The sequence below is a fragment of the Acromyrmex echinatior genome, chromosome 5 (genome assembly GCF_024713525.1).
Source record: "Acromyrmex echinatior isolate Ae372 chromosome 5, ASM2471352v2, whole genome shotgun sequence".
In the NCBI taxonomy this organism is placed as follows: domain Eukaryota; kingdom Metazoa; phylum Arthropoda; class Insecta; order Hymenoptera; family Formicidae; genus Acromyrmex; species Acromyrmex echinatior.
Genome location: NC_141856.1, coordinates 5,328,502 through 5,341,415, shown reverse-complemented (window position 1 = coordinate 5,341,415; position 12,914 = coordinate 5,328,502). Strand labels below are relative to the sequence as shown.

Below are 12,914 nucleotides of genomic sequence, written 5' to 3'. Positions count from 1 at the left end.
ATTATTCGCTAATTTATTCATGCCTGCGAGTAGACGACGACAACGACGACGACGACGGCGTACTGGCCACCACTGCCGGTCGATTCGGACCTCGCTTGTCGGCCACAACACGCGAGCTGCCACATTTCATGCTGCGCCATTATAGTCGAAGATCGTCCCGACGGACGAGTCATGCCGCTCGTATGATCATCATCGAGGATCATTGTCGATTCGGTCTATATCTTCGTCACATCTCCAATGTCGGACGTTGAAGAGGAGTCCGCCGAGAAGCGGCTGAAAATTGTGCTCGTCGGTGACTCCGGTGCCGGCAAAGTGAGTTTTTGTCAGCGTCGCTTAGAAAGTGCGGCGGCGGTCGAAAGAGGTGGTTGATCCCTAGTTTCGGGGGTGCTCGGCACTTAACGAGAGATATTTATTATTAGTGTGTATCTGTTCGTTTAAATTTGTTTGTGATCACCATGGTGAAAAACGCTATAGCAAGAATTCTTCAACAGGTGATAGGGAGAGCTTCGTTATCGAAGAGTACTTGATAAATGATCCCGCACCAATCTTACAGGAAAATGTCTTTCTCAAATTTGTTTGCTAGTTTTTGGATATGTACAAACGTCTCAATGGGTACAACTTGATTCTATGGGCCGTTTCTGTTACAAGCCTTGAAAGGTTCAGATTTTACACGATTACTGGCCTTTCAAGGCTTGTCCAGTGAGAAATGAAATCGATGTCGAATCGACATCGATTCGATGTCAATTCCATTATCATTTCTCACTAGGTATAGCGCGGAAACGGCTCATAGGATCAAATTGTGCCCATTTGTTCAGAATGAAGAGAACTACAACATATCCAAAAATTAGTCAAATCCGCAGAAAGACATTTTCATAACATAAGATTGGCGCGGGGTTTCCGTTGTCTTTTCGTGACTGTGACGGGCGGTAAAGTTAACGAGTTCACAATTCTTTTTGCGGATGTTTATATTTTATTCTTTATGTCTAATTGTTGTATTATTCATGTTAATATTACTACAGTTTTGTTAATGTAGTGATAACTATATATGTTTCTCTGTGTAAAACAAATATACGGTCGTATTGTGCAATATAGATTAACGATGAATGTAATATGCGAACTAGGATCGATGAAATCTCCGGTCGTGACTTCGTGTCTCTGGATCCAATGTGGAAACTTTCGCAACATGCGACGTTCGCGATTTATCGTATCCATCAACTTGCTATGTAATGATAGAATAATAAAGCAAATCGGCAAAAACGAATTTTCTAATCGATGCATTTTTGCATTAACAAGGCTAATCATGTAGGTCAAGTATGAATTTATTAACCTTTAGTTTTAGAAGCTATTCTCTGTTCTTCTTTTTATATTTGTCGCGAAATGACGTCACGAGGAAAAAAGATCGACAATATTTTTTGCGTGATTCAGGATAAATTCTTATATATTTGGGCACAATTTCTACTGTTACTTATTCAGTATAAAACTTAATCCTACTATTTTTTTATCGTATAAAGTATTAAGGTGCAATTTTGTGCAGCAAAGAAAAGCTGACGTTTTACTCTCACTTCAACAAAACATGCAAAAAAGCTGTTCATCAGGTGCAATAACTTTATTAATTTTGCGAATCAAATTAATTCCTTTTACAGACGTATTTTCTATATCAAATACTTGATTGTAAAATATGTAAAAAAAAATTGATTTTTTTTTACCCGCTAGATTAGAATACCCTCTTAAGCCAGCAAAGCCACATTTTCATCTTTATGTATATAATAAATATTGAAAATAATTTAAAAAAATAGATTATAATCACAGTTGTTCACTTTTCCTATTTTCAGCAGGAAACCTCGGCTTTTTAAATGAATCTTCGGTTTTTTTTTATGCAGACGGAAAAAATCTGTACTTTATATTTTATCTGTACTAATCTATAATTAATGTATTTCATGTTAATTTATTTATTTATAATCATTTAGTTATCTACAATTGTACATTTCTATATTTTAGATTCTGCGATTGGAACTTATATTATTATTTTTTGTGTTATTTTTTTATCAATTTTTAGGAGTTGCGGTAAACAATTGCAAAATAAGTTACACTTGCAGTTGCATACATAATAGCAATTACAGCGATTTCGAAATTAAAAACTGGATTTAAAAAAAGTAATTTTAGATTCATTCGCGATTTCATATCTCCGATTCTGTTAATTGCAGACAGCTCTCTATAGCCACATTTTTTTTATCATAAAGTCTACTTCAAATAATGTCGTATGCAGTTTCCTCGTCAGAGACGTCGGAAACATTTGCGAAGGCAAAATATAAAAAATTGATATTTTCAAAATATAAAAAATTGATATTTTCAAGCGATTAATTCTTATCTTTTACTATAAAACTTTAAACCTCTGTATCATTGAAACTATTTGTCGCATAGAGTTCCGCTTGATAGTCTCAAATTATATCAAAAAGAAACATTTTAATATATCTAGCATATACTGAAGAATAAAAAAATTTTATGCATACTATTTAATAGATTTATTGATACATAATTTGATAAATTTAATGATACATAATATAATAAATAATGAAATAATAGCTGACTATAAGAGTCAGCGCGGGAGACAGTGCGCAAATCAACAAAATCGATATTCAATAAAATTTGCTTAATATCATATAAAACTTGTACGTTTCGAGTCCGAGTTTAAGTCTTTCTCAGCAAAAATTACAAACAATAATATAACATAAAATTGAATAAAATCATGAAAAATATAAAAGATAAAACGTAGCAATAAGGAGACATTATACAAAAGATCTTAGAAAAATCACAATAAGTTTCATCAAATCAAATGCTGCAAATTGTTACTACAAAGAGAAACGTGAGACCAACACAATAATCAATACAGTTGCATGGCTGGTTGAATCACTTGCGTATGTTAACAGCTAAAATAATGTTGTATGTTCTTAGTAATAAATAGGAAGTAGATTTATCAAAATTTACAAACTGCATCGTATCAACTCACCCCCATTGTGACATCAAATGCACCAGCGTTGAAAAATTCAGATCGTTAACAGTAAAACAAATAAATCAGTCAATATAATGTAAAATAATAATTCAATGGTCAAATATAAAGTGGTAATGTAAAGAAGTTAAGAAGTAGGTCAATACATATAAACAATGAATATATCTTTATAAATAGTTAATGAAATCATTGTAGTTAATGAAATCATCATATGCTTGGGTTAAGCTTTCTGTATCTGTTTTCAAATTAAGACCATTGCTTGACGCTTAATATATATCATTTTTGAGATGAGGCGCTTTTGATGTTTTCTCTACATCCAGAATTTTAACATCAGATCAATCGAACATCATGACTGTGGTGCATTCTGTAATCAGTAATAACAGAATGAGTCAACGTTTTTCTTCTGATGATTAACATGTTCTGATATTCAGGTTTTTAATTTCCTTCCAGTTTGTCCTACATAAAATGCATCACAGTCCTTGCACATTCAATTTTATAAACAACATTCATTTTATTGTTCTTTGGTAACGGGTCTTTCTGTACTTTAATGAATTGACTTAATTTACGCATGCTGTAAAAAGTAATTTTTTATTCTATGTTTGAATATTTTCAAGAAATATTTCACATAAAGAAAGGCGAGCCATAATTTAATTTATGGTATCGACTGTTCATTGGCAATAGAATTTGTATGTAACATTTAACGTCTTTATTATAGATTTAAAACTTAATTCTGTTTGTTATAGTATTGCAAATGAAATCCAATGGATAATCATTGTTCTGTAACATGCATATAATTAATTCAATATCTTTCTGATGGAACTTTTCCGGATGTGAAAGAAGAAAAACTTTGTCAACTAAACTAATAATAATGCCTCTTTTTTGAGTAACAGGGTGCTGCGACAAAAAATTCAAGAATCTACCCGAGGACGATGGTTTCTGATAACAATTAAATTTAATATGATGATTATCAATAACGATAATATCTAGAAAATTGATTTTTTTACCACCCACCTCCATGATAAATTGCAATCTTGGATGATAGTTAAATTCTTTTAAAACGTTATCGATGAAAGAGAAAAGGACCACCATAACTAAATTGTCAACGTATCTATAAAAAAAGGATATACAAATACCTAAAGAATCCAGCATCCTGCTTTCCAAATCCTGCATCACCAATTCTGCAAGGATAGGAGGAAGTTGAAAATCCATAAGTGTACCAAAAAAGTGTGTTTGTTTGTAAAATTTTAATAAATCTTCTTATTTATTACTATATACAACATTATTTTAACTGTTGACACACGCAAGTAATTCAACCAGCCATGCAACTGTATTGATTATCGTGTTGGTCTCACGTTTCTCTTTGTAGCAATTTGCAGCACCTGATTTGATGAAACTTATTGCGATTTTTTAAAAATTTTTTATATAATGTCTCTTTATTGCTATGTTTATTCATTACTACATTTTATCTTTTATACTTTTTATGGTTTTATTCGGTCATATGGTCTAATCAATTTTAAATTATATTGTTATTTGTAATTTTTGCTGAGGAAGGTTCAAACCCGAAACATACAAATATTTTATAGCAAATTATTGAATAGCAACTTTGTTGATTTGCGTACTGTCTCCCGTTGATTTCTATAGCCATTATTTGGTTTCGTTATTTATTGTATTGTTTTCTGGAGTCTTTTATTTAAATTTATTGATATTTTATTTTAGTATCGAAATTGATTATTTTAATGCAAATGTTAAAATGGCGGATGCTTTTATTATATTACCCCTTCCCAAACTTATATTACCTTCTGAATAGGATAAATGAGCACAAGAAATTTTTTATAAGAAAGTATGCAGAAATGAAAAATTGATACAAACATATATATATATATATATATATATATATATATATATGTGTATGTATATATATACAGGGTGTTAGTTAAGTATGTTGCCATACTCAACAGAGCGATTCTTTGGTTTATTTCAAGTAAAAAGTCCATATAAATATGTGTCCTAAACGGCTTAGTTTCCGAAATAAAAAAATTTAAACGTGTAGTAATAATCTATTTATTTAAAAGAAATATAGCTTGAGCTAGTTAAAAACTAGTTAAAAATAGAAACGGGTTATTTCTTAAGAAAGAATCCTTTTCTCGAAGATAGCGGTGAATATTCGCAAATGTTTTACGACATGATAAATTGCGTTAGGGATATCTTTCTGCATAAATACGCCTTGCCTCATGAGAGTTACTATTTGCAAGACCGTAGGCAAAGTGCATCTACCATTTCAAAATTTGTAAACTAAGGCATGATGAAACCGATTTTGATGGACTGAAACAATTTGGTCCGAAAACTTATGTACAAACTAATTGAACCGCAACAACATCCGAAGTCCTTTTTGATTTTGTGACTTTGACTTTAACTTTGATTTTGTCACTTTGTTTACGGTTGTGCGAATGATAATTCACGTGAAGCAAGGCATATTGATGCAGGAAAACATCTCCAACGCAACTTATCGTTTCGTCAAATATTTGCGAATATTCCTGTATTTCTAAAACTAAGCCGTTTAAGACACATGTTTATATGGATTTTTTTACTTGAAATAAATCAAAGAACCGCTCTATTAAGTATGAAAACATATTTAACTAACACTCTGTAATACTTTCTGTATATATGTATATATATATATATATATATATATATATATATATTAGGTGTTGGAATTAATTCGTAGCGTTTTTTAATGAAAGAATGTTATTTATTTCACATGAGCATTAAAAAATACATTAATGAAAGTACTTCCCATCACTTGTAAAACGCTACGAATTAATTCCAACACCTAATATATATATATATATATATATACAGGATGGCTCCAAATTTTGGCCCCACCCATCCTGAACAGGTAGAGCGGATTAAATTGAGTCGAAAAGTCCTCTATCATTTTGCAATTTTCACAATAGTTAACAAGATATTAATTATTAAAAATTGCCGAATATTAGTCTTCAATAATTTTTTACTCAAATACTATTAATTTTACAGAAAAACATGCAGCAAGAGACAAAAATTGTTTATTTTCTTTTTATAGAGCTTTAAGAATTTTTTCAGAATTTTTTATCATTTTTAGTACTGCATTTTCTTATTGACAATTATTTTTACCAACAAGAGAAAATACAGTATTAAAAAAATTCTTAGAACTTTATATATGAGAAAATAAACAATTTTTATCTCTTGCTGTTTTTCTGTAAAGTTGATAGTATTTGAATAAAAAATGATTGAAGATATATTCAGCGATTTTTAGTAATTAATATTTTGTTAACTAATGCAAAAATTGCAAAATGATAGAGGACTTTTCGATTCAGTTTAGTCCGTTCTATCTGTACACGAGTGTTTTGTCAAAACTTACCAGATACCTTGTATATAAAATTTTATTAGAATTTTATTAGAATAAATGCTAATCAAATGTTTGGTTAGTAAAAAATAATGTTACTTTTACAAATATTAAGAGTAAGTATTATCAAATAGTAACAATATTAATACTTATTAAATATTTATAAAAGTAACATTATTTTTGGTTATATTAACCAAATATTCGATTGGCATTATATCACTATACATTTAATAGCTATTACCAAATGCAGACTCCAAGGGATCAACCACTACTAAAAAAAACGTAATTGCTAATATGGTAATACAACACACTTTATTGCTAGCATTACCATTGTATTGTTAGTATTATTTTCCTATATGTATTGCCACCTATTACGCACATATATTGCCAAATATTGTTAATGTATCGCTATGTATTGCTAGCATATTGCTAGCATTGTTAATATTGTACTCTTAGCATCGACTGTTTTATTATTATATTATCGCAATATATTTCTAATGAAATGTACACTAATTGCTATAGTGGTTGACTTGCCGAACTTTTTTTTCAGTATACGATAAAGAATAATAAACATGCTTATAATAAACGACCATGCATATCTATTCGAAAAACTCCTGTGTCTAATAAATCAATAATGGGAATTTGTAAGATTACAGTGGTTCAATACTCGTATTATTTACTTTATAAATATTAATCTGCAGAACAAAATATCTTATTTATATCAATGTAAATTGGGGACTTTATGAAGTTTGGAAAAAAAACATAAGAAATAAAAAACGTATCTGCTTATTTAATATGATAAATTCAGATAAATAATCGAAGTATATACATAAATTTAATTCAAACTTCGCAGTATATTGGAATATCGCGAAGACAGATGTATCTTTTTATAATAATTGATATTATTAATATCAACCGTTGCAGAAATAGGGTCATGCTTACCTACAATGTTATAATACTCATACACATATACAATCCTACTTCTCTCCTAAATTCAAATATACTTATCTCAAAATTAATAACTTCTTAATACAGCATTTTTAAATTCTGAATTGGAACAACGTTTTATTAGGACGGTAAATATGCAATGTCTACAACTTTCACTTTCTTTCTGAGTTATTATTTTCAATTATAATGTATTCTTTAAAATAAACTATCCCTGGTGAAAATTTTTCTCAGAATTTTTCAGAATTTTTATATAATTTTTTAACTTTCTCACATTTTTTATACGAATTGAAACACTTCTCAGAAAATTTTCATCTTTTCTCAGAAAATTTTTTTTCAAAATTTTTCATATATATTAATTAAAAGATTTCTAAGATTTTTTGTAAGTATAATTTCTGATGAAATGTTATAAAACCTAAAAAATTAAAAAATATTTTTTAAAAATTATAGGATAAGAAATCTCAGAATAGTTCAGAATTCACATGTATGAAAAATTCTGAGAGAAATTGTAAATTTTCCGAATATTTCTGAAATATTCCAATTTCGTATAAAAATTATAAGAAAAATTTTCACCAGGGATGTTATGAATTTTCAAGATTTGAATATTGTAATTCTAGTATATATAAATAGTAAATTTTATCCTATGTCAGAGTTGTGATATTTTTCCATATAAGCAAGTAAGCTACAAATAAGTTGTTTCTTCACGAAAAATATATTAGTCTTCAAGATAAATTTCATTATCTAAAAAATGCAAATTTTTTACTTGTTTCATTTCTATCAACGTAACGATACCTTTAATTGTTACAATTTTTCAAGAATAATAAATATGTTAGAAATAAACTGTGATTATAAAAATTAAGCAGGTCGATGATTGTTTGTGGTACAGAACAAGAAAATAATTCTTTGTTTTAACTGTAATTTTTATTTGTCGTTTGGTAATTATTGTATGACTGTCATTATTATATACTCTAATAGCACAGATTTCCAAGGGCTGTTCCAAAGAATATTCAAAGGATATCCGCATGTCCTAAGAACGTTCGCCAGAACGTCCCTCGAATAAAGTGTGCGATTAGAATAGATTGTAAATAATTATTATTATTACTACTATGATGCCTGTTATTCTTGATAATTGAAATTCAAGGATCCTTCTTTAGACCAGCATCGTTCAGAAGTTTTGCAACAACGATTTCACTAGGCAATACATACCCACCGCAGGCATCGATTTCTTTCTTAAGAACATCAGCATCGGCAGCTATAAAAATGTCAATCTACATTTATGGGACGTTGGCGGACTCGCTCTGCATGGCAACATGTTGGATAAATACGTTTTTGGAGCACACGTAAGACTGATTTGCTGCTATCTTTACTTTACTAAATAAAATATAAAAATTTTATTTCGTTATTTAATTTTATTGAATTAATTTTATTTGAATTATTTTTATTAATTTAATTTTGACATGTCCAAGAGCGACAATTTATCTCGCCTGTGGGAATAGATTATTTACTAACAAAAAGAGAGAAGAAGGAGAGTACAAAATGACGGTTTTTTTTACTTTTTATTTATTTTGTGCTTCTTGCCATCCCCTTTTTTACAATTGCGAATTGCTCTGTCTAACGGTCAATAAGGGATTTATATTGACCGTAATCTGTAATTGACTAATCACAACCGAGTATTCTCCTCTCACTCAATTGTAAAAGAGGAATGCTCGACTGTGGTTAGTCAATTCTTATTACAGCATACAGCACACAATTACGGCCCTAATAGCGAATTCGATTGGACGCTCAATCGCACTGGTGCACTTTAAAGCCGTCGTACATAAAATAATATAAAGATATGTTTACATAAACATAGAAATCTTGATTAAATCCTGAAATACTCAATACATTTTATTGTACTTAGGTTAGGTAAAATATGTATTTTATGATTCGAAATATTTGTATTTCACTTTTAAATTCAAATTAAAGTGTACAACGGCTTTAAATCTTTGCTATACGCGCAATTATACTGTCATCACGAATATTGATCGGCATCCGCGCACAACATTTACAAAATTCACAGTTGATTTTTAATTTAATCCTTGGATTTTTTGAGTTTTAAGGGATTTTCACAATAAGCTAAATTTTGAATATATGATAATGTTTCATATAATTCCATTTTTATCGTTCATGGACATGTCTCTTTTGTGCGCTACGATTGTATGTTGCAAACTGGATATATATTTCTGAATCAGATCATTCTTTTGGTGTACGACGTAACGAATAGCTCAAGTTTTGACATTTTGGAAGAGTGGCTCAGCAAAATCAAAAGTTTCATTGAAGCCTACGATGAAATACCTCTAATAGCGGTAATAGGTAATAAATGTGACATGGAACATCAAAGAACAGTTAAGAGAGACAGGTCGCATCGATTCGCCGCAGAAAACGGATTTCCTTATCATGATATGTCTGCGAGAACTGGAGAATCGGTAATTTAAAAAATGTGTGTGTGTGTGTGTGTGTGTGTGTGTGTGTGTGTGTGTGTGTGTGTGTGTATACAGTGAGATCTAAAAGTCTCCGAATGGCTAATTATCTCAGAAAGTATTGGTTTATTGGAAAAATGTTTCAGCTAAAGTTGTAGGGTTTAAAAAGATCTATTTATATATTAATCTTGTCAGTTTGATCTTAGATGACGTCGCCAATATCAGGTCATATCGATTTTTTAAAATAAAATGCCCTATTTTATTCCAGAATCTAATGGCTGATATCAAGACACATAATAAAACACATAATAAAGTTCAAAATAGCTTTTCAGAATACATAATAAAGTTCATTTTCATTAAGTATACTTTTGAATTATAATGCTTGAAAATTACAGTACCGCTGACATTAGTATCACCCAAGGTGTCTAATCGACGGCTAAAATCTCTTTAATGTTGTTCAGGATCTGGATGACCTGGGTAACATTTGTCAAGATCAAGATCATTGGAGATTGTTCCTTTTATTTTCATTTTTACGTAAAAATGAATTTTTAATGCAAAAATGAAAATAAGAAGACCTTCAATAGCCTTTATTTTAACAAATGTTGTCCTGAACAAAATTTAAGAGGTTTAAGTCGTCGCACAGTGATTGAATTTGCGAATCTAGCGGAACAAAACTATTCAACAACAAAAAATATTATATTTGTAATTTATATAACATTTTTTACATAAAAAAGCTATGAATAAACAAAAGGAAACATTGAAAAACGAATACTTATTACGTTAAACATTTGTAAATAACTAATCAGAGAGACAGAAGTATCAGAATGACTGTATCCCTCAAAAAATGACTGTTATATTAAGAATCTTAATTAAATTTAAAACTCTTTTATTTACATGGAATTCTCTTCTTGCAAAAAATGGTACATTTTTTAGATTTGTAAAAATATGCATATTAAATTATTGTCAATAAAATTTATACGATTAATTTTATAAAATAAAACCATTTCATGATATACAAATGCGTACAAAAATTTCGCCGCTTTCACATACTTAACATTTTAAAGAACAAGTAAAAAAAAATTTACATATGTTTCTATTTTTTAATTAAATTTAATAATTGAACAAAATAAAATAAAGTAAAAAAGTGTGAAATGTGTATATATCTATCTGAAGAATATTTATTATAAAAACAGTTATTTCCAAATTCCAGACTAAGAGAAGATATTCATTTAACGTAAGAGTTCGTAATAAGTTGTGTATTTGATTATTTCTGTACAAGCAATACACTATAAAAGCGCATCTTTGCAATCCAATTTTCTTGTTTTATTCGACCTATTTCGTAATGATTCTAAGAATTTCTTAATTAAGATATCTAGTTTATAAATAATTGTTAAAAATGTTTTAATCTTATCATTCATTTTTTTAGTTTTTAGTTTTGTCCATTTAATTTATTTTTAACCAACTGTGCGCGCGCGCGCATCAGTCGGATACCTTGAGTAATATTCTAATGATGGCGGTACGGTAACTTTCCAATCTTATAACTCAAAAAGTACTTAATTAAAAAAAAATTTATAAAATATCACAGTGTTTTGACAAGTTCCTGAGGTAAGCTACGAGAATATATAATGAAAAATGGAGAGTTTCCATTTAAAAAATTCAAAATGACCTTAGCTCTGACATTAGTGACGCTCAAAGTCAAACTGATAAGATTAATTATAGATCTTTTTAAACCCTACAACTTTGTCTGAACATTTTTCCAATAAACCCTACATTCTGAGATAATTACCCTTTTGGACCTCACTATGTATGTATATACACTGTATATGTGTATACATATATGTATATGTATACAATGAGTATTAATTTTATATTTCTATAATGATTAATATACATCAGAAAAAATGTAGTGAGTGCAAAAAATATTCGTACAGAAGAAATTTTTATCAAAACTTTTTTGTAAAAAATAAATATTAATTAGCAGTTAATTTTTGTAAATAGAATAGATTTGTTTTTAATTCCTGTGTATAATACTGGACTGTATTAGAACTTTCTTTTCCACTTTTGTCAAATATTAAACATACCTATTTCATTTTAAGTTCCAAAAACGGATATATTGATTTAGTCACAGAAAACAGATCTAGTGTACACGTTTTGTCCTCATACATATAAATAAAAGAACTTTCGTGTTTCTGATCTTAAAAACTAAAACTGATATTCATAGTTGGTTCTTATATTTGTAAGATCGTCTTAAGTACAATCTTAAGACATCAAGATCAATCCAAGAGTACCGTATTAGCATCTTAAGATATTACTTTAAGACAATCTTGAAATAAGAACAGACTATGAATACGTTTTAAACTCGACTGTACTTTTTGTGGTTTTGAATAATATACTTTTTCATTTTAGAATATATTTATAATATATTTTAATTACTATTTTATACATCTTTTAAGAGATAAAATAAATAAATTTAAGAAATACATAATCTATTTTATTCTTTATTAATAAATTGCTAATTAATGTCTATTTTTACAAATAAGATTTTTTAAATGATTTTCCTTGTATAATTTTTTTTTTATTAATATGTTATTAATATCAATGTGGGCTTGTATTGTACTTTCAGGTATCTTTATGCCTAGCAGGTTTGGCAGCTCAAGTTTTAGGTGTTCGATTAACAAGAACGGATCAAGATTTTCATAAGCCCATTATCATCGCTGAAATTGGTGACACAGTAGATGTAAATTCAATACACAAAGTCGTAAAAAGATTTCCTACTAAAAAACAATTTCCAATTGCGTTCCATCCCCATTTTCCCACCTCAAAATCTACGGTGTGTGTATTGCAATGATAATGATCAGACATTTTTGAATAATGTTATATAAATTTTATTTATTTGAGTATGTGTTCATAACAACAAACAAAATACATAATGTCAAGAATGTATTTTTTACGATTGTGTGAATGTATCAAATTTGTATATTAAATAATACATTGTATAGCAGAAAATATGAAAATTATATTTATGTAATACGAGCGTATGATGGGCAACGAATGAGTCTATCATGTTTAAGAGCTTGTGTTTAATTCCCGGCAAAAATTTTCCTAACTCCTCTTCAGTGGT

The 12,914-nt window shown here is 29.0% G+C and overlaps 1 protein-coding gene across 1 annotated transcript; it reads left to right on the top strand.

The window, feature by feature from the left end:
- Window positions 1-35: 35 nt before the first annotated feature.
- LOC105153285 (ras-related protein Rab-28) lies at window positions 36-12,807 on the top strand. Its single transcript, XM_011068036.2, has 4 exons — window positions 36-312; window positions 8,489-8,674; window positions 9,566-9,799; window positions 12,417-12,807. The coding sequence occupies exons 1-4, from the start codon at window positions 238-240 to the stop codon at window positions 12,639-12,641; spliced, it is 720 nt and encodes a 239-aa protein (XP_011066338.1). The 5' UTR covers window positions 36-237; the 3' UTR covers window positions 12,642-12,807.
- The last annotated feature ends 107 nt before the right edge of the window (window positions 12,808-12,914 follow it).

Coding starts and splice junctions, on each gene's coding strand:
- LOC105153285 (XM_011068036.2), top strand. CDS start 238: ATGTCGGACGTTGAAGAGGAGTCCGCCGAGAAGCGGCTGAAAATTGTG. Junction 8,675..9,565: donor AATACGTTTTTGGAGCACAC/GTAAGACTGATT, acceptor TTTCTGAATCAG/ATCATTCTTTTGGTGTACGA. Junction 9,800..12,416: donor CTGCGAGAACTGGAGAATCG/GTAATTTAAAAA, acceptor TTGTACTTTCAG/GTATCTTTATGCCTAGCAGG.